The 26,642-nt window shown below is 47.6% G+C and overlaps 1 protein-coding gene across 7 annotated transcripts in view; it reads right to left on the bottom strand.

Annotated features, from left to right (window-relative positions):
* Positions 1 to 26,642, bottom strand: part of ZBTB34 (zinc finger and BTB domain containing 34) — a 46,664-nt gene that overhangs the window by 16,396 nt on the left and 3,626 nt on the right. The window contains exons 1-2 of one of the 7 annotated variants that reach the window (XM_042914080.1): positions 11,600 to 11,642; positions 8,335 to 8,451 (exon numbers count right to left, since the gene is read on the bottom strand). The exons of 1 other annotated variant lie outside the window; for it this stretch is intronic. In XM_042914080.1, the coding sequence (XP_042770014.1) occupies positions 8,335 to 8,366 (32 nt within the window). In that variant the 5' untranslated portion in view covers positions 8,367 to 8,451; positions 11,600 to 11,642. Of the gene's footprint in view, positions 1 to 1,241; positions 4,876 to 7,519; positions 9,138 to 11,105; positions 11,359 to 11,599; positions 11,648 to 26,642 lie in introns of those variants that run through there. 5 more of the 7 variants (XM_042914081.1, XR_006196143.1, XM_042914085.1 and 2 more) reach the window with 5 other exon arrangements.

Below are 26,642 nucleotides of genomic sequence, written 5' to 3'. Positions count from 1 at the left end.
TTGCCCCTGCACCCTGCTTTAAAAAAAAAAAAAAAAGTATTTAATATACCTTAAAATCTTTCCATAGAAGCACAAACTCATCTACTTCATTATCTTTTCTGACTTCTGACATGGAAGGCTGTGTCACAATGCACTCAGCCAGGCCTCAAAAGATATCCTAAACAGGAAAAAATTGACATAGCCACGATATTTCCTCCAAGCAGAGGACTTTGCTAGGATCATGGTTTCATTTCAACTGATCATGCCAAATTATGTCCCAAAGGCCGCAGCAGCTTTGCTCACCAATGGCACACGAACTGCCTGTTCCCCCCGCCCCCCACCACCTACCAATAATGAGCATTCAACTTTTTCACTTTTGCCAGACTGATGAGTTTAAGATGGCATCTCATGCTTCTGAAGTGCCTTTATTTAATTATAAATAAGGTTGATCATCTATTTTCACGTTTAATGGCAATTTGTCTAAGTTTGTCTTCCAACTGCCTGTTCATATCCGTTGCCTGTATTTGCATTTTTTACTGAATTGTCAGAGCTCTTTGTAAATTAAGGAAATTAGCCTTTTGTCTTATGTGCTACAAGTATTACATTTAATTGCAATCACTAAATCGCATACTGACTGGGAATTTAAATTACTTTTCTACATTTATAGGAAATATTCATTCACTCTCGATCTTCCGCACACACAAAACCAAAGGGAATTCAAAGACGAATAAGACTCCCAGTCTTGCAATTGGAAACAGGCTTAACACGGATTCCTCCCAACTCAGAGAGATGTGGGAATGAAATTCATTTCTGATAATGCAGAGATGTGATTTATATATTAGTTTTTCATGGACTAAGTTTGCAGCTGCTTCAGAAGACAATAATGAATTTGATTATTCCTCTCACTAAACACATCAGAATCAGTATTCTTTAATTCAGAAGATTAATCACAGATCTGTCATATTATATTAAGCAAAAAGCCATCCCCAAACTAGACATTTGCATTGCTATTTTAAATTAAAAAAAACACAAGCATATATCAGCTGGACATTTTTTTTTTTTAATTTTTGAATGTTTTTATTTTTGAGAGAAGAGAGAGAGTGAGTGGGGGAGGGGCAGAGAGAGAGTGAGACACAGAATCCGAAGCAGACTCCAGGTTCTGAGCTGTCAGCACAGAGCCCGAGGTGAGGCTTGAACTGACGAGCCGTGAGATCACGACCTGAGCCGAAGTCAGATGCTTAACCGACTGAGCCACACAGGCACCCCTGGCTGGACATTTTCATCAATACTTTTTTTTTTTGAAGGCCACTGATTTTATTGATTTAAAAACCTTTGCAACAGTGACTATTTCGCCAAAAAAAGAGCCAAATAGCATAAAACAGGCCAGAGGTGGGGGTGGGAGTGGGGTCAGGGCTGGGAATCCACTCAGAGAAGCATCTGACATGACGCTTGACATGAAACTGACAGGGAAGGAGAAGGGAGATGCATGCAAGAGCGAGAATTTCAAAAAAGTTGAAATGGTGAGGGAAGAGAACCCCCAAAAGACCTTGGAGTACATTGCAGGTGGAGTACAACAGCAATCTCTTCCTTTGTAGAGGACAGGGGAGGAGTCCCCACGCGGCTGCAAACTCTGGAGACTCCACGCTGGGGCCAGGGGCTGGGGGCTCCCCGGAGAGCCTCATAAGAAGGCGTTGCACCTCTCCTGGCATTGGCCCCGCATGTGTCCTTCGGCCGTTCCGGAAGAGAGCTTCATCTTTCTTTAGCACCAGGAACTGCCCAAGGACCACATAGGCCTTGTCAAAGCCCCTGTCCTCCAGCTTCTTGCCCGAGACTTCACCAATCCCGGCCAGGCTCCCCACTGGCTTTTCCCCCATGGGCTCTGCCACAGGTCCCGGTGCTTTTGGGAGGTTGTCACCTCGATCAGCTTCATCGGCAGCTCCGGCTCCCGTCACAGCTCCTCCCACCACACAGTTGCTCACAGCCGACACCTTTAGTATTTATTTTAACAATAGTTTTGTTCACTTGTTTGTAATGGATAAGAACGTGAAACACCTCTTTTAAAAACCACATGTGATGAGGACTTAGTTGAAGCGGGCCGCTGGGAAGTTCAAGTTGTCAGCTTCTCAACCTGTTCAGTCCTCTTCTGCTCATTCAACCAGTAGACACACACACCTCCTGCTCGGCCAATTTCTTTAATGAGACAATACATTCACACCCTGGAAGCAGCTTTCACCTCCTACACAGCCTCTGCCATGGTCAGCCGGTGACATTTCGCCACCGCCACTGGTCTCAACAGCGTCTGGGAAGGACTACCTGAGGTGGATGGTCCCGACACCCACCCCCACACTAACCTCAGCAACTGTAAAAGGGGGTCACTGGCCACCTCCCACACCCTTAGCCTTCTTCCTTCCTTGGGAGAGCCCATCATCATCATCGATAACTAACACTGAATGCTTGACAAAGACGAGGCATGTCACAAAGGACTTCTCTGCATGATTTCCTAGAATCCTCTTGCCCTCCCCGCAGAGGGCAGTACTATTACCCCTATTTTATTTCATTTTATTTTAAGTTTATTTGAGAGAAACAGCAGAGAAGGGGCAGAGAGACAGGGAGAGAGAGAACCCCAAGCAGGCTCCAGCGGAGCCCGACACAGACTCGATCTCACCACCCTGGGATCGTGACCTGAGCTGAAATCAAGAGTCAGACGCTCAGTCCACCGAGCACCCAGGCGCCCCGCCTCTATTTTAGAGATGAGGAAACTGAGACTCCAAGAGGCTAACTGTCCCAGGACAGTCCAAAGTCTGCCCATCTAGACTTCCTACACAGTAATTCCTAATCCGTGTTTCATTTGCTGGAGGGGAACAGCAGGACCAGCAGAAGTCAGGAAGAGCTGAGGAAAAGGCAGGCGAAGAAGAAAGCTTGCGTCAAGTTACATTCCTGCCCTGGCATGGTGGCCGGCCAGGGAAAGGGACAGGGACTAGTGGCAAGCATCCCCCTCTTGCTGCCAAGGGCTGCTACTCCTTCTGTGAGGAAGGGAATGGAGGCGGCCAAGTAGGGGAATTTTATTAATATCCACCAAAGTTACAAATGCACGTCCCCTGTGACCAATTTCAGCTCTAGCAATTTACTACAGCACCCTCCTCCTAGAGCAGAATCTCCAATAGAGATTAGAGATTAAGGGCTTTGGGGGAAAGGAGGGGGGGGGGTGGGGGGAGGTCCCAGGCATCCCGGCGGCTAAAGTATATTATGCTTTCCATCTTCACAGCTTTTCCTGGTCAGAGCCCCTTACCCTTTAAATAAACACTTGTCTTCATGCTAACGCCTGAATTAATTAGAAACCACTGGTCTGAGGCTCAAGTAACTGGCCCTTTTGGTGTTTACAGGTGAAAGTCACAGAGCAGACACTGCCGAGACACAGGTTCAGCCCAAGTTCAATAGCATTCTAAGCAGCACTGGGACTGGTGTTCAAAGAGCCAGAGCAGCCGGCGTGAGGGGCTATCCAGGGATGACCAAGCACCGAGGACAGCAGTGAGGCCAGCGAGGCCAGGGGCAGGCCAGAACCATGAGGAGCAGAGAAGGAGCAGGTTCGGGAAAAGGGACCCACGCCAGGGAGTGAAGGCAGACTGCGCAACCAGAGAAGGGAGGACATTTACACAGCAAGGCACTGTGGGCACAAGCCACGGGGGACACCCACACTGTGCACCGTACAAAGTCAGCCTGGGAAGCCCCTCCCACAGACTGGAGGGAAAAAGCAAAGGAGAGGGGTCCTACAGATAGACATGCACGCATGGTCTGAAAAGAAAACTAAGATCCGATGCAAGACCACAGACAACGAGGCTTAGTTAGTGACGCTGCTGGAAATCTCTAAAGATCCCACCCAAAAAAGCTACAGAACCGTCTAGTCTTGCCACACCCATGCGTCAGGACAAGGCACTGTTCTGAAATCCAACAAACGAGGGAATCTTCTCCCTAATCCCGGTTCCAAAGCTCACTAAGAACCAACACATTTTACCCGAAGGAGCTTTAGAAAAAAAAAGCCACTTCGCAAAGACGGCAAAGCCACAGTCTAGCAGACAGGACTGATCCTGACAGGGGTGAACGATACTGGCGATAATCGATACTCTGTTCTTCTCTCACCCCGCTCCTCCCACCGACTTTGAGCAAAAGGGGGAAAAGGCAGTGACAGTCCTCAGATACGGCAACACTAGAGGTTCACGTGGAAGGAAACATGGCTAAGGGAGGCAGCGCGAGTTTTCAAAGGTGTTGCACGTTTACCAATCCTATAAAGCACCAGGGGATGGAAAAAGGGTCCCATTATTTTCCATTTAATGGAATTAATTCTTACGTTCTATGGCAATATTTTTATAAGGCTTGATTATCACCAAAAAATTAACTGAGAAAAGCATGGATGAATTTATTTATAATAACGACTTAAAGGCCTTTCCAAGCACGACAGAAATCCCAGAAGCCACAAAGGCAAAGATGAATACATCTGCCAACATGTGACAAAAAAATACCCTCGGCAAAAACCAAAAGTAAATGACATACTGAGGAAAAATACATGCACATTTGACAAAGGGCTACTTTCCAAATTCCCTAATTTATATTGTCTGTCTGTCAGTCAGATTGGGACGACACAGAAAATCCTACGGAAGAAGGGGCAAAGGAATTAACATTGCACAGAAAAAGAAAAGACAAATGACCAAAGAACACATGAAAAAATGTTCAGCTTTATTCATGACTAAACAAGGAAAAATGAGAAACCAGTTGTAACCCATCAGACCTGCACACATTTAAGAACTGGCAAGTGTAATCCTGAGAGAGAACCTGGTAAGATCCAGAAGAATGTAAAAGGAATTCACCATTTGGTCCACCATTAACTGCTATGAATTGAGCCTACAAAAGTCATACAAAAGTATGTTAGGATATATGTTAACAAGGATGGGCACTAAGCATTTTTATTTGCTGTAGCAAAAAAGAAAAAGAAAAAAAAAAAAGGCAAGAAAGAAAAAAGAAAGAGAAAGGAAACAACTTCAAAATCCATCAAGAGGAGACTGGTTAAAAAAAAAATCAACAATGAAACACTACACAACTATTAAAAAGGGTAACCGATATGCTTTGATATAAAAAGAACTTTATTATTTACCCCGAACCAGCATGCTATGGAACAGTATGTATGCATCCATGCAATTCTTTTCGTGTACTTTTTTTTTTAAGTTTTTATTTACTTTTCAAGAGAGAGAAAGAGAGCACGAGGGGGGGAGGGGCAGAGAGAAGGAGAGAGAGAGAATCCCAAGCAAGTTCTGCACTGTCAGCACAGAACCCAATGTGGGGCTCGAACTCAGGAACCATGAGGTCATGACCTGAACCAAAATCAAGAGTCAGCCGCTTAACCAACTGAGTAAACCCAGGCGCCCCTTCGTGTACTTTTCTTAAAAGAATAAATATACACTGCTGTATCTGCTCTGGAAGGAAATCACGTGAAACTTGGCGTCGGTGACTTTGGGAATGAGGACTAAGGAGTGGGGAAAGGGAAGGGAAACAGGCTTCAGTTTATACTTCTCGAATGTTTTATCACATAGCTGTATTATTCTCACTAAAAGTTTTTTTTAAGACATGTGTAAGATTCTACCTAAAAATATATAATTTTGTAAACCAAAGAATCTAGAGAAAGATAGGCTGCAAGTGGATAATTAGTGTATCAAGAAGACAATTATAGAGGCAGAACCCGAGAGCTATGAGGAATAATGACAAGCTGATTACTTCTGACCAAAAAGACTTTACAAAAAATCAAAACGGAACAAAGGAAAGCTTCCTGGTATTTGTAATATGTGAACAGGGCTTTGTATTTCAAATAGAAACAGAAAGAACACTTCAAACAGAAGGGATGGCAGGAGCGGGGAACATAGGAGTGAAATGTGGGGTGTCTGGGGTAGTGGCCAGGACCCGGGTTTGAGGGGTGACACAGCACAGACGAGAACCACTGTTGGAAGGTGAAGGGCCTGAACACTAGAGAACCCAAACTGAATTCTGGCAGCAGCCAACTCGAACATGAGTCCAAAGAAGGACTCAACAGGACTTGGAGACTGACGGATGCCAACTGTCCTAGGAGGCAAGTGGGTCCAGCCCCAAACAAGGAGTTTGGGCTGCCCTCTGGGCATCTGCATAGAGCTGTCTGACAGGTAGTGGGAAGTAGGGGTGTGCAGCTGCACAGAAACATCAGATACCGATCTGGAAGGAACCAAAAATTGTACCGAGGCCTGACGTGGTAAGAGGAGGTTACTGAGGGAGAGAAAACAGAAAAAAGTTTAACTGAGAGCAGAAACGTTTTGCTGTTTGCTCCTATGAAAGGGGTGCCGTAACATGGTCTGGAGAACGAGGTACCCCACACACTCAGCCCTCTCCTCAGCACATCACTTCATTAATGAAATTCTGCATCATGCCTTTTGTCAAGCTGTGAGGAAACTGCACAATGAAAACCGGGACCTAGACTAGTGTCATCTTCCGGCACGGCTAACCCGTTCAGAAGAGAGCCTAGAGAGGAGACAGGATGCTTAGATGCCATCTGGGCAAACACCCACATGGGCCTCCCGATCTCCTCTACAACATTCGTGGGTAAAGCTCTCGAAGTGTTTCCCCATAATGGCAACTGGAACAAAAGCGCATGAGCAACTGGGAATGTGCCACTGAGCTCACATTCGCGGCGGTGACCAGAGGGCAGGGACTATATGTGAGCCCAGCACAGTGTGTGGCAGAGAGAGGCTCTTGGCACACGTCAGCTGACTCAACCTGAACCAAACTGGTGGCGCAAAATCCCCGGCTGCCGCCATCACCACACCCCCAGCCCTCAACTCTTCCTGCTGAAGACCCAAGAGGTACAGGTGAAATCTACCAAGGTGGCATCTACCAAGGTGGCTCATTCCCATCTAACCCACAAACTCTCTCATTTAAAAATACCCAGTGACGCTGCTAAGGAAAGAAGGCAAGGTTACAAATCTGGAAGTTATTTAAGGCACCAGGAGATACCATTATTCTCAATCGAGATGCTCACAATTCCAAACCCAGATCTGCACCTGCGGGATTCAGTCACTTGCTGGAATCGGAGCCACAAACCAATCTAGGCTTCCTCTACCAGGCACTGAAGACCTAAGATCCCTAATTTCCATTCCATACAAAAAGTCACGAAAAAGACCACAGATGGAAGCACTAGGGACAGCAGGCATGGTAACAGCAGTAACAACTATATAAAAATAACTTTTCTAGGTATTTCTGCCTGGGTCTAGATCAAAACTAAACTTGAGCTGTCATGAATTACAATCTAATCCTTTAGAAAGCACCAGCCGAATAACACCAGGGCTGCATAAAACATTCTGGTGCTGCTGAAACCCAATGCACGAAAAAAATAAATAAAATGGCATTCCGTGATGGATATTCATGAAGCACTCATCCTAATTTAAAAGAAAACAAGTCTAGAGTTCTTACTGCATTAATTCATGTGAGCCTGAAAGAACATTTTTATCCAAACTGTTAGATTTCCTACCAAGGCGTTAACATTCTCCAAGTCTGCTCAGTTACACTAATTCTGAGAGTACGGCTTGGTTTGACAGTGGGGTTTGTCTTGCAGTCAAGGCAAAACATCAGAAGCTTCTTCTGAGCTGTCCGAGCAGGGGAGGGATGGCCTCTTTAACCTCACCTGCAATGAATGTCAAGGATGAACAGTCATACTCCTACTGCGGGGAAGGCTTCCTAAGCCCGTACCTCCTCACTGAACATTCCTGACACCTTTCTGAGAGATAGTGCGGCCCACCCCATCCTCCAGGGAAGGGAACAAACTCAGAGGGACCAAGAACCTTTCCCAAGGTCACTAAGGACTGCTGAGCCAGGATTTGAACCTGAATTCGTCAGTCTCCCGAGGGGGAATTCTTATCTCCTGTAAGAGTATGGCTTTAATCCAGGCACGCTGGTGAGATACAGGGTTTGTAGCGGTACTGGACCCTTACGGATCAACTTTGAGTGGAACGGGAATTCTCATTTAAAGATGTATCGTTACACTGGCATAACGATAATTAAGGGTTTACAGCGTTGTACTTTGAGTAGTCTGCAGCCATTTCTCTGCGTCATGTCCACTATATCCAACAACATCTTTCTACTTCTATGAAGTAGGCAAATAGATGTTTAATTAATTCATCACAAATGAGAAAGACGTGTTTCACGTACAGCAATGAGTAAGCTTTCTTAAGGCCAAGAGCTCAAAAGTGGCATCTTATCTGCTTACTGCTGGCATTTCCCAGGACACTGGACCTAGGAAACACAGGAAGACCCGCCTCTGAGGACAGAAGTGTTAGAAAAGCTCACCTTGAATCGCTTTCTTCCGTGAGGTTTTCCATGCCATCAATATCAACCAGAAAATAACCATTAGAAATTAAACTGCATTCAGTTGATGGCCTTCACTAAGCTAAATTCAGCAGTCAGCTATAAAACATTAAATGGGTACAATGAAGAAGTCTGAAAAACATGAAGCAGGATTTAAACCAAAGTAACATGAAAACTAATGGGAATAAAACATAATGATAGCATTCTAGATTCAGGATACTGACATCAACGAGTGCTTCGACGGAGAGGGTCCAGAAACATGCAAAAATTCACAGCTCAGAGCAGCTGAGGTTCAGCAGCCTATCATTTCTCCACCTTGATAGATTTACGCGTAATGATGATGACAGTGATGGTGGTGGTAATGAAAATGTATTAAACAGTTAATAGGAGCCACAAACTCTACCTCCTTCATTTTTATTTTATCCATTTTAAAACTCATAGCAACTCTATCAGATGGATTTTATTATCCCCACACTAGAGATGAGAAGACAGAGAGGCTCAGAGACATTATACAAATTACCCAAGTTCACAGAGATGGTAAGTAGCCTTGTTGGGATTCAAATCCAGGCCTATCTTGTTTCAAAGCTTACGTTCTTTCCCAACAGTCTCCAACAGAAGAATTACATGGCTTTTTTCTTTCTTATAATCAAGAGTAAACTTTTTAATCTTTCAAAGATTCGTTTCACGCTATCTGCACTCTCAGAATGAAAACCCGGGTCACCTGGGTGGCTCAGTCGGTTAAGCGTCAGACTCCTGGTTTCCGCTCAGGTCATGATTTCATGGTTTCGCTGCGTGGGGCTCTGCGCTGGAGGCTTGGAGTTTGCTTGGGATTCTCTCTCTCCCTCTCTCTCTGCCCCTCCCCGCTCCCTTGAGCTCTCTCTCTAAGTATATAAATACACTTAAAAAAAAAAAAAAAAAAAAGAACGAAAGCCAAAAATATCCGAATGGCAGCATTACACATAAGTTAATATACAACAGAGAAAGCTAATAACTAATAACAGATTCCCCTTTAAAAAGGAGGGGAATCACAATGTTTTTAAAGAGTCGTTTACCAACAAGAATCAGGAAATGTTTGAGCACCTATTATAAAAGTCTGGCCACAGCATTAGATACCACCAGGGCTCCGCGTCAAGTATGAAGACACAATGCCCTCACAAGAACTCCCACTCCAGCTGGTACAAGCACAAGTTCAAAAACCAAGGAACAAATGCAGAATCCTGCGATTTAGATTCTGAGTGCCACAAAGGCATGGGGGTAGGGCAGTCAGGAACACCCTCTGGAGGAAGTAGATCTTCAGCAGGGCTTGAAGGAAGTGAAATGGAGAATTTACACAGAGAAGAAAAAGGAGGCCAGGACTTCAGAAGGGGGAAACAACAGGAGCAAAGCCCTAGAGGCAGTCATAAACTTGGTTCTGCAGAGCGCAGACGGAGAAGGAGAAGCAAGGAATAAGGTGCCATAAGGTGCCGGGAGGTGAGGGGGAGCCAAACCAAGTAGAGTCCTGAAAAGACAGGGTGGGCAATGGCTGGACACAATGTGGCAGACAAGAGGACACTACTCAGTGCCGTGGCCCCTTAGCTGTTCTGGCCCCTAGCGTCTCCTTTCCCCTCCTGCAAATCATCACAAACCACCCGAGTCTCCTGCTGCTCACCACTGCCTTTCAAATAGCTTCAATGTGGGCCTAGTGTTCAAGTTCTTTCAGGAACAAGCCTCAACCAATCTTTCCTCCTATTGCCTTCCTAGATGAACACTTATCTACAAGGAGACCGGTCTATTCACTAACTCCATCAGATCACTGGGCCCAATTCCTCGTTTCCTAGCTGAATCCTACTCATCCTTTACCAGCCAGCTCAAATCCTGCCTCCTCGCTAAGCCTTCCCTGACCACTCAGCCTCTAGTGACCTCCATCTCTCCTTCCTCTTAATTCTATGGCATACAGCCCTGTCTCATCAATTACCTTTTCACAGGTAAAGTGTCAGCACCTAGGGTAAAGCTGCTTGGAGGCTGTGGGTCTTCCACTACTTTCCCCCACCATATGGAACAGCATCTTGACATTTAATAATCAAGCAAGCACTCAACTCTTTTTCTGACTTCCTATATTAAGTTTGGCATTAGCATAAAGGAAGGAGGGGGGAGGCGGGGGACTTCTGAAGTCACAGACCAACTAAGAAGCTGTTGCAATAATCCAGATGTGAAGCAAAGAGGGCCTGGACTAAGGAACAAAGAGAAAATGGGCAAATATAAACAACAAAAAAAATTTTGCATGCAAAAACTCAGCGGGATGTGACTGACTACTCCTAGGGACAAAAGCAAGGGATGAAATATTAAGGTAAGGTTTCCAAACGCGTCTTGGAACCATTTAAAGCCTGTCCGAAACCAAGTGCATTAAGTGGCTAAAAAGTCCACATTTGCAAAAAGTCTTCAGTGAAACTGCCCAGTATCTTGAACCAGGGACAACCCTTCCAATTTCAGACACAGACAGAACGGTAAAGCTACAGGGGTCTTTAGAGAGCTAATCTAAAACCCTCACTGATCAGATGGGGAAACTGAGGCCCAGCGCGGAAATGGCTTGCTGAAAGCCTCAAGACAACTCCCAGACTAGTGCCGCCTAAAGCACAGCCGCCCAACCGAGAAGGGCAGTGTTTACAGCCCGAGGCCAACCCCAGCCCGGCCCTCCTTAATGTGAAGACCGACTGAGGGCGAGAGTGACCATGGAGACGTCTAGGGCCAAGCAGGACGCGCCGCCGCCTGTTTACCTGAAGAAAGGCGGTGGCGTGGGGCAGGGGCTCCGCTACAGCCGCCAGCAGGGCCGACCCCGCGGCCCGGCCAGGCCCTTCAGGGCACTCAACCATCCGGCCTCCCGGTACAAAAGGGGAGCGCCCCTGAGAGCGAGGGGCCCGGAAGCAGGGGATCCCGAGACGCCCGGGGCGGAGGCTGGGGAGCCCGGGTCAGCTGGCCGAGCGCGACCCTCGGCCCCGCCGGCGGCGCCCGGACTCCAGGGCCGAGCACGACTGGCCCCTCCGGGGCGCGCGCCTGGCCGGAGCAGGTGCCCGGGCCTCCCGACCCCGCCCGGCCTCGGCTCCAGCCCGCGCCACCCGCCCACCCGCCGGACTGACCAGGCGCGGACGCTCCCGCCCCGCCGCGCCCAGAGGGAGCCGGACAGCGGCCGAGGGCTGCCCCCCACCCCGCCGGCTCCGCCCGCGCCTCGGCCGCCGCCCGCCACCCGCCGCCCCCGGCCGCCGCGCCTCACCTGCCGAGAGCGCCGCGCTCACATCGCCCGCCCGCGGCGCCCCCTCCGCCGCCGCCGGCGCCAGGCCCGTCCCCGCCGCTCCGGCTGCCGCCCCAACCCGCGCCCCCCGCCCCCGGAAGCGCTTCCCGGCCCCGCCCCCTCGGCGCCAGCGCTTCCGGGCAGCCTTGGACGGGGGTGGTGGCGCGGTGGGACTGGCCTCTGCCGGGGAGCTCCGGGGCCCGGATCCCGTCTCGGCCGCGTCCCGGAGCCTCGCCGCGGGCGCGCGGGCGAGCGGCGGCCTTGATGTCAACTCCGAAAGGGAGCGGCGGCGGTTCTGCGCCCCAAGACCTCCCGCCCGCATGCTCCTCGGCGCCCCCTGCTGGTGGGAGGAGGACTCTGCAGTGGGGCGCGCCCCGGGGCTCCCGGAGAGGAACGGGTAGGCCAGGACCCTCGACCTGCCACCACAGGGAGCCTGCGACCACCCTCAGCTCAGCTCTCCCCTTCCGAGACCCTCGATCCCGCAGCCCTTCGGGTGCCTTCCCGTCCCCCGAGCCGCGCTCGGCAGGACAGCTGAAGGCAGTAAGGTGCAGTGGTTACCAGCACCAGCCTGGGGACCAGTCATACCGGGTCACTTAACGTGTGACCTTGGGCAGATTACCTACTCTCCCCCCCCCCCCGCCCCCACCAAAGCGGGAGATAAAAACTTCGAACTTGGGTTTATAAAACCCGTGTCGCAGAGCAGGCCTCAAAAAATGTGCATTTCCAAATCCTTGGAGACACCCCAGGGTTGACCCCACTCTGCTTCAAGTGCGAGCCCGGCCGGCATTTTCCTCTCTGCTTCAGGCGAATTTACCCCCGTGTGAAGAGGTCTACCCCCTTTGCATTTTGGTGGACTCCTGAGTAGTAGTGGCAGAGGTTTATTTTCCCTTTTCTGACTTCGTGAAAAAACAAACAAACCAGAAGTCCAGATGCCAGCTCTTAAAGATACAAAGCTGAGACTTCCTGATGCCACTTCATCCCTTGCAAACAGGACCTCTTTCTCTGAGATCGACCAAGCAGTCACCTTCCAGTAACAACAGCTGCCCTTTGTTAAGCGGTCTGTGCAGGGCACTGTGTTGACACTTTATAGACACTATCTCCTTTAATACACAACCCCAAGGGGTAGCAATCTGTTTTTATCCCCGTGTTATCCAGGAGGGAACGGAGGCTCAGAGAGGTTGAGTGACATATCTAAAGTCACACAGCTAAGTGGCAGATTTGGGATGAGCTCCCCTCTCTCTCTGACTCCAGACAGGAACTTCTTATGGCAACAGAATATTCCAAGCACAGAATTTTAGGTAACCAGTTCCTAACTGCAGGCACCTGGGCAGACAGTCATGCTCTCTAATTACTATTCCTCTTGAGCTATTTCCTTGAGATCTGTCCCCAAGAGTGAGATCAGTGAACGCCAGGGCACAGGAACGCATCATCTTGTCAGGGCCAGGTTTCCTCAGGACCACTGGGCTGACTCACAAAGCCCACATGAGTGAGTTCCTGTTTCCCGTCACACCAGCTGTAGGCCTCATCATTTTAACTGATTTTTGCCCACTTTATTGGTAAGAGTTGGGGTCGTCTTCTTGGCTATAATACAGTATTTGCACGCCATTAAGGACCATAAAGACTAAAATGTTCCTAAGTGTTTAACCTTTTTGCCATGTGTCTCAAAGTTACTGGCCATCTGTCCAGTGGACACTGGGTATTCCCCTCACACATTTATTTTTATGCCCCCACCTACTTGGGCCACTAAACTCATATATTTTTCCAGTGCCCTGCTTTTATTTTTGTCATTTGGCTGATTATGTGTCATAACCCTTACTAATTTATTTTAGTTAGAAAATTGTCACTCCTCCACAATTGGAGTGTATGCGTTCCGACTTTCACATAATCTCGGTGGCATTTTAAAAATGATTTTTTAGCCCATTTGAAATAAAAAGAGTCTAGAGGGTTATGTATGGGCTTCATATTAAAATGAAGTACATTAAAGCACTCCACAGTTTCCCAGTTTTGCCGGCAGTGTTTACGAAGCGATCAAATTCACGTCTCATCAAAGTCTGGCGTTAACCTTCCATCCGGTCAAAGAGTGGTTCTGCCATCATGGGGGTCAGCATTTGTGACAGTGACAGCTGGTGTTTGCTAATATCTGTGTTCTGCCTTCCCCTCTTCTGAGGCACATGGCTGAAACACATCTCCCAGCCTCCCCCTCCACGTCACATGTCAGTGCAAATGGTGTGTGAAGTGCTTGTAAATGAAGTCCCTTCCCCTTCTTTCCTCTTCTCCCTTCCTAGGACAGATGCTCCTGGACCTCCACTTCTCACCTATCCCAGATTCCTGAGCACTTGATGAGTCAAGATAGCCAAGTTATCAGATCCCAGCCTCTCCCTCTTCTGTTTCCTACAAGGAGACCCTTTCTGTCAGAAATCAGCCTATGCTATGTGGCTCTGGCCCACTTCAAAATCCCCAGAGTTTGGGGGCACCTGGCTGGCTCCATTGGTGGAACATGTGACTCTTGATCTTGGGGGTGTGAGTTCAAGCCCCATGCTGGGTATAGAGATTACTTAAAAATAAAATCTTAAAACCTCCAGGGTCCCTGGGTGGCTCAGTCAGTTGAGCGTCCAACTCTTGATTTCGGCTTAGGTCACGATCCCAGGATCGTGGGAGCCCTGAATCAGGCTCCATGCTGAGTGTGGAAACTGCTTAAGATATTCTCCCTCTCTCTCTCTCAAATTTAAAAAAGGGGGAGCCTGGGTGGTTGAGTCGGTTAAGCATCCTATACTTCAGTTCAAGTCTTGATCTCACAGTGGGATTTGGAGCCCAGCATCAGGCTTCACAGACTAAGGGTGCAGAGCCTCCTTAGGATTATCTCTCCCCCTTCCCTCTCTCTCGCTCTCAAAATAAATAAACTTTAAAAAATATATTAAAAATAAATAAAACAAAAAAACTGTATGAATTATTTGGAGCGACCTCATTCTTGCTCCCCTCACCAGGACCCATTGGTACGTCCCTTCCAAATGCCTCACTACCTAAGTCGTTTTGGGCCAGCAGGGGGCATCTGTCTCTCCAAATAGTCCCAAGATGTCCACTGACTTCTTAGAACATCTCAGAGGATCAGGGTTCCTTCCACCTGGCCACCTCTGCAGAGTAGTGTCAGTATTCCACCCAGTCCAGGAAGGGCACTCTTCCTTAGAGACTCCTCTCATCTTCCCTGCCTGTGTGATAGGGGCCAGGTAGTTGGTTCACCCCTCTGAATCTCTCTTCTTCATCTATTCAGTGGTGACTGGCCCGTGGGCTACGATTCATACTCCCTTCCCACAGCCAAGACTAGGCAGAAGAATGCTGTCACTAAGCAGTGAGACAGATCCAGGTCTCAGGTCCCTCTCAGCCACAGAGCTCCATGACCCATCCGATCCAGGGGAAGACACTCAGCCTGCTCCGCCCTGGCCTCTGTGTCTGTGTACAGGATTTTGGGACCTACCTCTTCCGTGGGTAAATAAGATAATGATATAACGCGGGGCGCCTGGATGGCTCAGTCAGTTGAGTGTCCGACTCTTGATTTCGGCTCAGGTCATGATCCCAGGGCTATGGGATCAAGCCCTGTGTTGGGCTCTGTGCTGAGCATGAAGCCTGCTTAAGATTCTCTCTCCTTCTACCCCTCTCCCCTGATTGAGCTTTCTCGTTCTCTCTAAAATTAAACACACACACACACACACACACACACACACACACACGCACACACGCACACAGGCTATGCTATGTGTGCATAAGATAATGACACGGGGTACCCACACGGCTCAGTAGGTTAAGAGTCCAACTCTTGATTTCAGCTCAGATCATGATCTCACAGTTTGTGAGTTCGAGCCCCACCTTGGGGTCTGTGCTGACAGCTCGGAGCCTGGAGCCTGCTTCAGATTCTGTGTCTCCCTCTCACTCTGCTCCTCCTCCCCTTTCAAAAATAAATATAAAAAGTTTTAAAAAAAGAAAGAAAGAGAAAGAGAATGATATAATGCTTCCAGCATGGCACACTCAATAATTATTTTGGTCAACAAGAAAGCAAGGGAGAAAGGCTGGCTTCAAGAGCCCTCACCCATTTCTATGAAGCCTTTTCTCACTTCCTGAAGAGATGGCTTGCTGTCTCCTCTTCTCCTAGCTCACCTATCCAGCTGCTGAGTGGGCTTGGCTTCCCTTAGACCTGAGCCCTGCTGACACCCACCGGGCACAGGTGCCACCTCTAGAGTCTTGCCTCACTGTCTTTTTTTTTTTTCTTGGTCTGGTCTCTCTTGGTTTCCGGCTGATTCTCCAGGACCGCCCCTTTAATTGATTTTGCTAGCATTCTGTACTTCTCCTTTGTAGTAACCACAGTGGTAATTAATTAATTACCTGTACAATTATGAGTTTAATATATGTCCCCCACCACTAGCCTATAAACTCCATGAGGATGAGACCTTTCCTGACTTCTTTCCTGCTGTATCTCCTGTGCTTGGCACTCAATAAATATCCATTGCATTAATAGATAATGGTTGGTTACCTGTTTTTGCATCTAGGTCTTTGTTCCTTGAGGTCAGGGGTTGTTTAACTGATCCATTTCCTCTGCACCCTGCAGAGAACCTGGTGCTAAATGATCAGTAATAAATATTTGCTGAGTGAGACAAAGAATGAATGAGTGGATGAATGAGTGAATGAATGAAGAGAATGAACCCCTATTTCTTCTCTTCTTTTACCTGCATCACACCTCACAACTGAGTCTCCCCATCTGTGTAAATAGTCTTTGGTCCTGACCAGCCCCTGTTTTGTAGCTTGGCTCCTCTCTGCCCTACTTCCTGCGTAGGACACAGCTACCTGGGCAAAAAGGGTAGCTGCTCTTCAAAAGAGGGTACACGAACACATACAGGACCACGTTTGGCCCAGTGCCTTTGCCTCCTAGTTTTCATCAAAGCTATTAACTGCAAAGTTTCATACTTACACTCATACATACTGTGGTAGGGCAGTGTTGGATTCTGGTTAAGAAAATGGGGGAGTGGGGGGTGCGTGGGTGGCTCAGTTGGTTGAGCATCTGACTTAGGCTCAAGTTGTAATCTTGCAGTTTGTGGGTTCCAGCCCTGCATTGGGCTCTGTGCTGACAGCTCAGTGCTGGGAGCTTGCTTCGGATTCTGGGTCTCTCTCTGTCTCTGTCTCTCTCTCTCTCTCTCTCTCTCTCTCTCTGTGCCCTCCCTGGCTCGAGCTCTGTCTGTCTCTCAAAAATAAATAAACATTAAAAAAAAAGAAAGAAAGAAAAAAAAGAAAATGGGGATATCTTTTTTTATTTTAAGTAAGCTCTATACCCAACATGGGGCTTGAACCCACAATCTGAGTGAGATCAAGAGTCCCATGCTCTACCAACTGAGTCAGCCAGGCACCCCAAGAATGGGGGAGTCTTTAGAGTTGCGTTAGTAAGTCACTAGACTCACAAATTTCCTCTTTTGACACATTGAAACATTCTTGAAATCAGAAGACACCTTACAATGAGTATATTTAATCTGGTTGTGTTTTTGTTTTTGTCCCAAATGCAGACCAATAAATCCAGAGTATATCTCAGAATCAATAGCATTCTTAAGAGCTATGTCAAGGGGGACTGTTGTAACTCACATCGCTTTTTCTCAAAGGCATATGTCTGACTAAAGTCAGTACAGTGGAGACATCTGCAAAGATCTAGCCTGGTTTAAAAGGTGACTTTGTGCTCTAAGTGTTATAAACCAGGCATAAACCCGCTGGGCACGCCTTGGATTTCAATGAACTGAGCAAACCGCACGTGAAGAGCATTCACGCCACCACATGTGTTTAATGTCAAGCCAACATCCTGTCCATCAAACGCTAGACTAGAAACTTTGCTTGCTGTCGCTCAGAAGTCAGAGGGCTTTGCAGGAGGACTTTGATGACCAAGACTCTTTAAAAAGATACCTGGGGAGGCGGATCTTTTCCTCCCTAAGTAAATTTCCCTAGAGCAAATAGTTCCACTGACCTTAGACATGACTTCAGTGCTTTTCTGAGTTGAGAGCTATTTAAAAATAAAAGTCATGACATCTGATTGTTTGAAGGCCTCACTAACGATTTCAAATATGAGGATCTGACGAGGGGGTGTTTCTTTTTATCTCTTTTTTCCTTCTTGCTAGTCCTTTAGTCCTTTCCTCCTTACAACAGAATCAGAATAAAGGGGAGCCCTTTGGGAATAGAGTCCCTATTCTGTGGGTCTGTGGGATGGTCCCAGGCATTGTGGAGGGAGGAGAGTCCATCTTTCTTTTTCTCTTAATCAGCTTTAGTGAGGTCTAATGAGTTTTGGCCAATGTAGACATTTGTCAACTGCCACCCCGACCTTTGCTTTTTTGGCTCTTGCTGAGCAGGAGTAAGGTGCTGCCTCCTAGAGCCCATGTGCATCCTCACCGTGCTCCTGCAAGCTGCAGAAATCAGTGGCTGAGGGAGTCCCAACAGGAGAGGTGAGATCACCGGGCTCAAAGCAGATCAGCTGGGCAGTGGAGGCAACTGAGGCCTAAGAAACCCTGGCGTGATATTATTGTCCTATATTTATTCATCCAACAAATAATTATTGAGGGCTAGCTGAGTGCCAAACATTGCTCTACATCCTGGGGATATCGTAGTGGATGGCGTGCGGGGTGGGGGAATCTCCACCTTTCAGGAATGGTCAGGGAAAGAGAGGCAAAACATATAGCCTGTTAGATGGGGAGAAGGGCTGTGGAAAAAGTGAACAGGGAAGGAAAAGCGGGAAAAGACACTACATCACCCAGTGAGAGAGTCTGATACTAGTTTGAAATTCTCACCCTCTATGTCAAACAAGAGGATGGTCCCACCTACAGTGTGAACAGGGGCCCATGGCACCATTCCCTGCCTTCCTGACCTTAATCTCCTTCCTCCCTGCTGATGTTGACCTGGGGTTTGCCTCAACCCTGTGTACCTACCCTGCTCTGATCAGTCCTCTTCATCTGGGCTCCTCCAGGATCTGCTCCTCACTAGCTCCTATGTCCCTTCTGTCCCCTGGTCTCAGCTCTGTCCATCCCTGGCCCTGAACTGGGTTGACTTTGTTTTCAGATTCAGTGCTTCTTTCATTGTATTTCCAAGATTGGTCCCATGGTAAAAAACAAAACTAAAACAAAAAAATAAAAAACATGAGACCCTGGGCAAGTTCATCAGACTTCTGAACCTCAGTTTTCTCATCTGTAAAATGGGGATGGTAATAGTAATTGCTCCAGATGGTTGTTATGAGAATCCCATGAGATAGGAGAGGCAAAATGGTTTTTAGAGCCTTGTGCTTGGTGGGTGCTGAATCAGTAGGAGCTGTTAACATATGAGGGACTGAACCAATGGCAGCAATGCAAGGGGCAACACAGTATGGAGGTGCACCCTAGCTTCTTCTCCCCACCCCTCCTCCAAATGTCCCCTCCCCTCCCCTCCACTGGACACTGTCATTCTCCTTTCATCATTGAAATGATCCCCTTTCATCATTGGAGCTTAGCTCCTGGAATCTTTGCCTCTGGCCACTTAAAGAGAAAAACTCTTCAACTCATCTGCTCCCTCCCTCCCTCCTACTCTCATCCCCCAACCCCCCAAAGAACAGTCTCTGTTCAAAGGCCTTGATGCCTTCCCTGTCAGTCAAGACTCAAGAAGATGGTGGTATCTTGGCCTTTTCTTCATTCCTAAAGACCTGGTTTGTAAGACATGATTTCTCTCCTCTCTGAAAATAAGTAGTCTTTCAGCAACCTTGGCATTCATTGCCAAACTAATCAGTGGGTTCAATTTGTCCAGGATAATCCTTTGCTCAGAGAGAATCTCAACATCTCTGCATTGGTTCCTTCTCCTGGTCAGAACCAAGGCACCTTTGCTATTTCCCAACATAGAAGCCAGGCTTAGCTGACAATTTACACTGCAACACTTCCTGTTCTTTTAAGTTTGTTTGAGATGGAGAGAGAGAGAGATAATCCCAAGCAGGCTCTACACTGTCAGTACAGAGCCTGACGTGGGGCTCAAACTCACGAACTGTGAGATCACGACCTGAGCCAAAATCAAGAGTCGGAGGCTTCAACAACTGAGCCACCCAGGTGTCCCAACACTTCTTATTTTTTAACCTGCCCCCGGGAACTCACAAGACACTCAGATAAGTGAGTAACCTTCTACCCATTCTCCTCTTCATTTAAGCTTCTTCTTATTTCTTTCTCCTTGAGCTCCTTGAAGTTTCAACGAAGTTGGACGTGCTCATCTACTTTGGATTATTAGGCAGGCCTTTTAAGCCTGAAGTCTTATGAGGGGTGGTTCAGCTTCTGGTCATGCAATACATTAAGGACTATGGTTAAAACTCACTGAGCGGGGCGCCTGGGTGGCTCAGTCGGTTGGGCGTCCGACTTCAGCTCAGGTCACGATCTCGCGGCCCGTGAGTTCGAGCCCCGCGTCGGGCTCTGGGCTGATGGCTCAGAGCCTGGAGCCTGTTTCCGATTCTGTGTCTCCCTCTCTCTCTGCCCCTCCCCCGTTCATGCTCTGTCTCTCTCTGTCCCCAAAATAAATAAACGTTAAAAAAAAAAAAACTCACTGAGCAAAGTGAAGATCCGTAACCCCTCTGAGCTTGTCTCCTCATCGGTAAAATGGAGCTAACAAGTGTTCTGACTCCAGATGCTTGTCAGTAGTGGTATAATGAGACCGCAGTTGTAACACTCTTGCAAAGTGCCTCATGAGTATATGATAAACACACAAAAACCAGTAGCTCATATGTCCATATTGGGGTTTGTTAGGATGAATCTTCTTTTCCTGCTGAGGCTTCTCTAGTATGTCCAACGACCTGGGAGCTATCACACTGGGCTCCCGGGCATCTGCTACCTTGTCTGTCAGGCATAAGCAGCTGTCCTGCTCTCTTGCAATTCTTAGAAGTTACCAGCATTTCCTGTTGTCAGGGGCTTCCTGTGACTTGAGAGCAGGGACGATGTCTCGTTTCTCACTGTGGTTCCTGTGCCCAGCACCAAGCTGGGCACAAGGCAAGGGCTCAATAAATGTTTTAAAGCCAGGAACAAAAGAAGGACAAAAAGAGGTCGGGCTCCAGCTGGCTCCCACTAGGATGAGATGGCTCCGAACCAGGAAATACAGATTCACAGAGCCCTCCTGAGCGGGCAGCAGTCTAGCCGCCCTGCTGGAGGCGGACCGCCCCCTGCCACGCCAGCCCTCCTGAGTCCTCATTCCAACCTTCTCTTGGAACTGCTGCTCACCCTGCCTTTCCACAGAACTGAAAAACAGGCACTTTAGCTCTAACAAGTGAGCAACAGCAAGCAATACCCCAGGTGCCAAGAGTAGCATGTACCTGACGTTGTTCCCTCTCCCAGTGGGAGAGTCCATGGTCTCCTAAAACAATCTCTCTTCCGTCAACACATTAACGATCTTGTACCAATGATGTGTTCTAGAAACGTACTCATGGGACAGCCATTTGTTTCAATCAATTGTGCGGAGCTCTTAAGTTTTACTGCTGCTTCAGCTTCTAGGTGCCTCTCCTGGTTAAACTTCCTTGGCAGAAAGGCCCTTTTGAATTCTCAGACACACCCTGAAAAGACTGACCGTGGCCCTTTATGTTGAGAGACCTAGAAACTCAGGGGAAAGAGTTGGAGGTAAAAGTGTAAGCAGGGCCCTTTTTTGAAAGCTCAGCAGGGTTCAAGCCGTACTGTTGACCCAGGAATCTCTCCAAATACCCTCATTTCCCTTGTCTGCATCACATTCCTGTAGTTGGGAATGCTGTTTCTAGCAGATGAGAGTTATGTCTGACAATCTCACTCAAAACTGAAATGGCCTGCTGCAGAGTATGGTACGCTGATGCAGTCTGAGCTGACCTTTTTTTTTTTTTTTTTAAAAAAAAATTTTTTTTAATGTCTATTTTTGAGAGAGAGATCCAGAATCTGAGCAGCGGAGGGACAGAGAGCGAGGGAGACACAGAATCCGAAGCAGGCTCCAGGCTCCGAGCTGGCAGCACAGAGCCGGAAGTGGGGCTCGAACTCAGGAGCTGCAAGATCATGACCTGAGCTGAAGTCGGACGCTGAACCGACTGAGCCACCCAGTCGCCCCTGTTTTTTTATTTCATTTTTTAAGTGTTTGCTTATTTTTGAAAGAGAGAGAAAGAGAGCACGTGCACAAGTGGGGAGGTGGGGGGCAGAGAGAGAGAGGGAGACACAGAATCCAAAGTAGGTTCCAGGCTCTGAGGTGTCAGCACAGTGCCAACATGGGGCTCGAACCCATGAACAGTGAGATCATGACTGGAGCCGAAGTCAGAAGCTTAACTGTTTGAGCTACCCAGGCGCCCCTGTATGATCCCACTTGTATAAAGTCCAAAGACAGCCAAAACTAATGGTGCCACTACTAGTCAGGATAGGTTACTCCTGGAAAGAAGAATGAGGGGAATTTTGAGCCCCGGGTGTTTTGATCCGGGTACGGGCAACACGGATACATTCATCTTGTGAAAATTCATTGAGCTGTGCATTATGATTTGTGCTCTTTTATGCTTGATCATACTTCAGTTACACAAAAAAAGTGCATGTGGCCTGCAGGAAATCCTGAGGTCCAGGACTGAATCACACAATGATAATGCAAATATTTGTGTAAGTTTCTGTATGTTTAAACACATTCACAGAACCATGAAAAGACTAGCATGCCCAGCCTAGTTCGCTTATGTCCATAGGGATCATTAAAATCTACTAAGAGAAGATGTTCTTTTGCTAGCGCAGGAGAGGAACTTGTCCAGAGCCTCTTCCTTGATCACTGTCTGCACAAGTTCTATATCATGACCCCTAATGGGGGCCAGGGGTCAGTAGCTGCTAGAAAGTGCAGCTCTTGTCTGGAGAAAACATTTAACAGTTTCACCTGGAGCTGACAGGGTCGTATCTGGGGAGAGGCTCCCAAGCAGAGATCCTGAGGCTGCCCGTGCACAGCGCAGAATCTCCCCCAAATACCCTCTGATCACAGGACAAGCTGCCTCCCAGGCATTCTATCGAATAGCAAGTTGACTTTGATCCTACTCAAGGCAGCGGGTGGTGGGGGGTGTTTCTTTGGGGTCGGCTTTCTGAAAGCAGTGGTTTGTGACTGTGATAAGATTACTCAAAGAACAAGGAAGACACTGTGTTTTTAAAGTTAGCCAAGCTAGGCATTTTTCTAAGTTCAAAAAGAAAATGCAGCTGAGTTATCATCAGCCTCCATTTGCAGAGATTGGAGAGATCGGGAGGTGCAGAAGCAGCTTGGCTGTGGGTGTGACTGTTGTACGTGACCTGGTTTGAGACCAGCATTCGGTCCCTGATCCCAGGCACCAGGCAGTGACAGCTGCTTAGGGGCTGGTGGAGGTGTAGCAATGACTGTACATTGTGAGTCAGTACAATTCAGTCTTGAAGAACGGACTAACTTGAATGCGACATGGCTGACCTTCAATACCCAGTCATTTCTGAAACAGTTCTTGGCCTTGGGGTGGCTGGTTATAAAAACATCTGCATTTGCTGGCTGATTGGGTATACAAGAGGGAACACAGCCAATAATGGTACAGTGTCATACATTTTCAGCTCTCAACGAAACAAGACTTTGAGGTCTTTTTATTTTAGCGAGTATTTGGTCTCCCCATCTTGCAATTGTCCTACTCAAGCCTTCCTACAGACACAGGGGACGGTTCTGACTTCAACCGAACAAACATGTTGGGCACCAGGCCCCGTGCTGGAAGGGACACAGAAATGGAATGGATGCAGGCACAAGGTGTTGACACCTGCTGGTCCTCACAAAGCTTAGCAAGGTGCGTGCAAATGATGCCTGCGTGAGGGACACAACCTAAGCGTTATGGGGCCCTAAGGAAGGACAGAGGAAACTGAACTGGGCAGGACAGTGAAAGCTACTCAGAGGAGGTGGTGTTGGAAATGGCCCTTATTCTGGGCAGGAGAGGGAGCATTAGTGATGCCCTTGGTTGCAGGGAATTTGAGGGCAAGCTCAAAGAAAATGGGGTTTGGCTGGAAAGAATAGGTAGGATGGAGAAACAGTGGAAGCAAACCAGAAAGGAAGTCTAAGCCTACAGTTCGGAGAGTGGGGGCCTACTTTGGTGGGATTTAGGGCCTTGGGAACAGCTTGGGGACACAACAAAAGAGTGAGGCTGACAGGTGTGGGTAGGATGCAGAGCAGGGAGACTAGACTGGTGCAGTAACGTAGGTGAGAGATAATGAGGACAGGGGTGGTGACAGCTTCCTTTTAATCATCAAAGAATTGGATTTCATTGACTGTGTGTGGGGTTAGGGTTCTTGAGATTCCTCTCATGACCTTCGTGTAGAGAAGAGGGTGAGTGCTACCCATTCTTGAAGACATTTCTCAATTACATTAAAGGTATTTGGCTGGCATGCAGGCCTGGAGAGTACATGACCAGTGCCGGTGGCCAAAACCCCGTGGAAGAAAACCAAGTGTAGAAGGAGCCTCCACAGTTCTTGTTCTGATGGCCCTATCTAGGTTAACAACAGTCCTCCATTAGGCTACTAGTACAGCTTGCCCCATTCCATTACTGACACTGAACTTGGCTTACCTAGCATGTGATGGTTCCTCCCTCCAGGCCTATCATCTGTCACTCAGCCCATGTAGGGAACGCAGCACAAACAACACGTCCTAGGTCATTTCTCATTCCATTGGGTTAATCTCTGTGACAGCTCTGATCATTGCCTACGAAATCAAATCCACACTCCTTAGCCTGGGATCAGAGGCCCTCCATGACCTTGGGCACCAACATGGTGTAATCGCTACGATCTTGGGCTCCAGAGTCAGGTGACCTAGTCTAGAATTCTGGCTGGGCTGCTTACTTAACCACTCTGAGCCTCGGTTTTCCCTTACCTTGCAATCTGGGTTACAGTAAAGATCTAAAGAGATATCATATGTGAAGACTGTAGCACAGAGCCCGGCATACAGTAAATGAGTAGTATTACCATAGTAAGAACTTGGCTGCCCAAGCTACCTTTCCTACTGTATTTCCACGGTTCCTTTCATACTTCCTCATCTCTGTGCTCTTCTTCATACTTTTCTCTCGGTGTGTGTGGGGGGGGGGGGGGTTGGGAGGGGTTGATCTCCTCTTCACTCCAAACCACAGTTTGGTTGGTCAGAATTCCACCCATCTCTGCTCAGAGGATGCCAGCATGAGGAAGGCTTCCTGCGTACCCCTAGTCATTCTGTCCCTGTGTGAGTCTGGGCTTCTTTTTTTTTTTAATGTTTATTTTTTAGACAGAGAGAGAGAGAGAGAGAGAGTGCCTGTGAGCAGGGGAGGGAGGGAGGGAGGGAGGGAGGGGGGGGAGAGAGAGAGAGAGAGAGAGAGAGAGAGAAAGAGAGAGAGAGAGAATCACTGGCAGCACAGAGCCCAAGGTAGGGCTCAGGTTCATGAACTGCGAGATCATGACCTGAGCCAAACTTGGATACTTAACCAACTGAGAGCCACCCAAGCACCCCACGTGCTACTTCTCCAAGGCAACTTCTTAGCCTTAGAGAGGTACCAGTCTTACCTGCCTCCAGAATGGGAACTCCAGAAGAAATTTTGTTTTATTTATTGCTATATCCCCAGCAGTTAGAATAGCACATAATAGTAGCCTCTTAACTTTTTTTTGAAAGCATGATTCTTGTCTACTAGATAGTGCACTCTTTGAGGACCTGTTACTGATTTATTCTATAGCTTCTAAATTGCCTTTGTGAATTCAATGGGATGAACTATGGTGGACAAATTATGATCAAAGGATTCTGCTCAAGAAAGGGGAATTAAAAAATGCTGGGAGGCAGAAATGAGTCGGTGATGGGGAAGTTTTTCTCCATTTCACCCTTGAGATGACTGTGATGAGTTAACTCAAAACCCAGAAAAGCAGGTGAGACTGAGGGAAGCTATACAGCTATCACAGGAAATGGCTGTCACTTGGGTTTGGGCCTGTAGATGAATTAAGTTCGGTGGCTTACACCACACCCAAGAGTGACCCGGTTACCACCCACTATCAGGTTTGTTTGAGAAATGTTGTCTTAAAGTTGATGATTCATATTATTTCCAGGTGGATTCATAAGGTTGAGTCAATTATGTGACACAGACAGCAAAGGACCTATCCTGAAATGTCCATTTCTTTGTCTCCTGGAGTACTTTTCACAACCTCTGGAGACCAGAGAATCAGCTTCTGAAGGCCCAGCCTCGGGCCAACACAGATGGTCCATAAATATTTGGTAAATAAATACCAAATGAGTGAATGAATGAACCAAAGAATAGATTGGAAGGATACAAAGCTCCTTTTGTGGTCTTCCACATTTGCACTGGTACCTTTCAACTATGCTTTTTAAAGAATAAATACAGATGCATTGAAGCGTTATGGAAGTCATACTAGTGTTCTGAGATTTTGAATTTTTCTTTATCAACTATTTGTGGGGGTGGGGGGTGGGGGGGAGGTTTCTGCAAAATTTTCTGATATTCAGAAATGACTCTTCTACTTGAAAAGATTAGGGGTGCCTGGGTGGCTCGGGCGGTTAAGCGTTTGACTTTGGCTCAGGTCATAATCTCGTGGTTTGTGAGTTCAAACCCCATGTCAGGCTCAGTGCTGACAGCTCAGCGCCTGGAGCTTGCTTCAGATTCTGTGTCTCCCTCTCTCTGCCCCTGCCCAGCTCATGCTCTGTATGTCTGTCTCTCTCTCAAAAATAAACATTTAAAAACTAAAAAAAAAAGAAAGAAAAGAAAAGAAAAAGAAGATTAGAGGCATTTGGCCTAAGACGCTTTTGAAACCACTTCCAACAGAACTGTTTGACACCTTCTCGGGAGAGCTCCTTGTGAGAGTCACAAGCTCACTGCTGCCCTTTCTACTTTCAGATGGCCAAGAGAGTCTCCTGCCATGCTCTCTCGGAGCCAGTCACACAAAACAAATAGTCTTTATTGCATATACTCCCCCCCAGTTGTCTAGCCCAGATTGTGTTTCCTGATTACAACATTCTACTGTTACTTAAAGCTCAGGTCGGCACAATCACAATTTGACTGTTGTCCAAAAGCAACTTT

The sequence above is a fragment of the Panthera leo genome, chromosome D4 (genome assembly GCF_018350215.1).
Source record: "Panthera leo isolate Ple1 chromosome D4, P.leo_Ple1_pat1.1, whole genome shotgun sequence".
Lineage (NCBI taxonomy): Eukaryota > Metazoa > Chordata > Mammalia > Carnivora > Felidae > Panthera > Panthera leo.
Note: the sequence above shows the minus strand (reverse complement) of the source record. Positions and strands in the feature narration are given on the sequence as shown.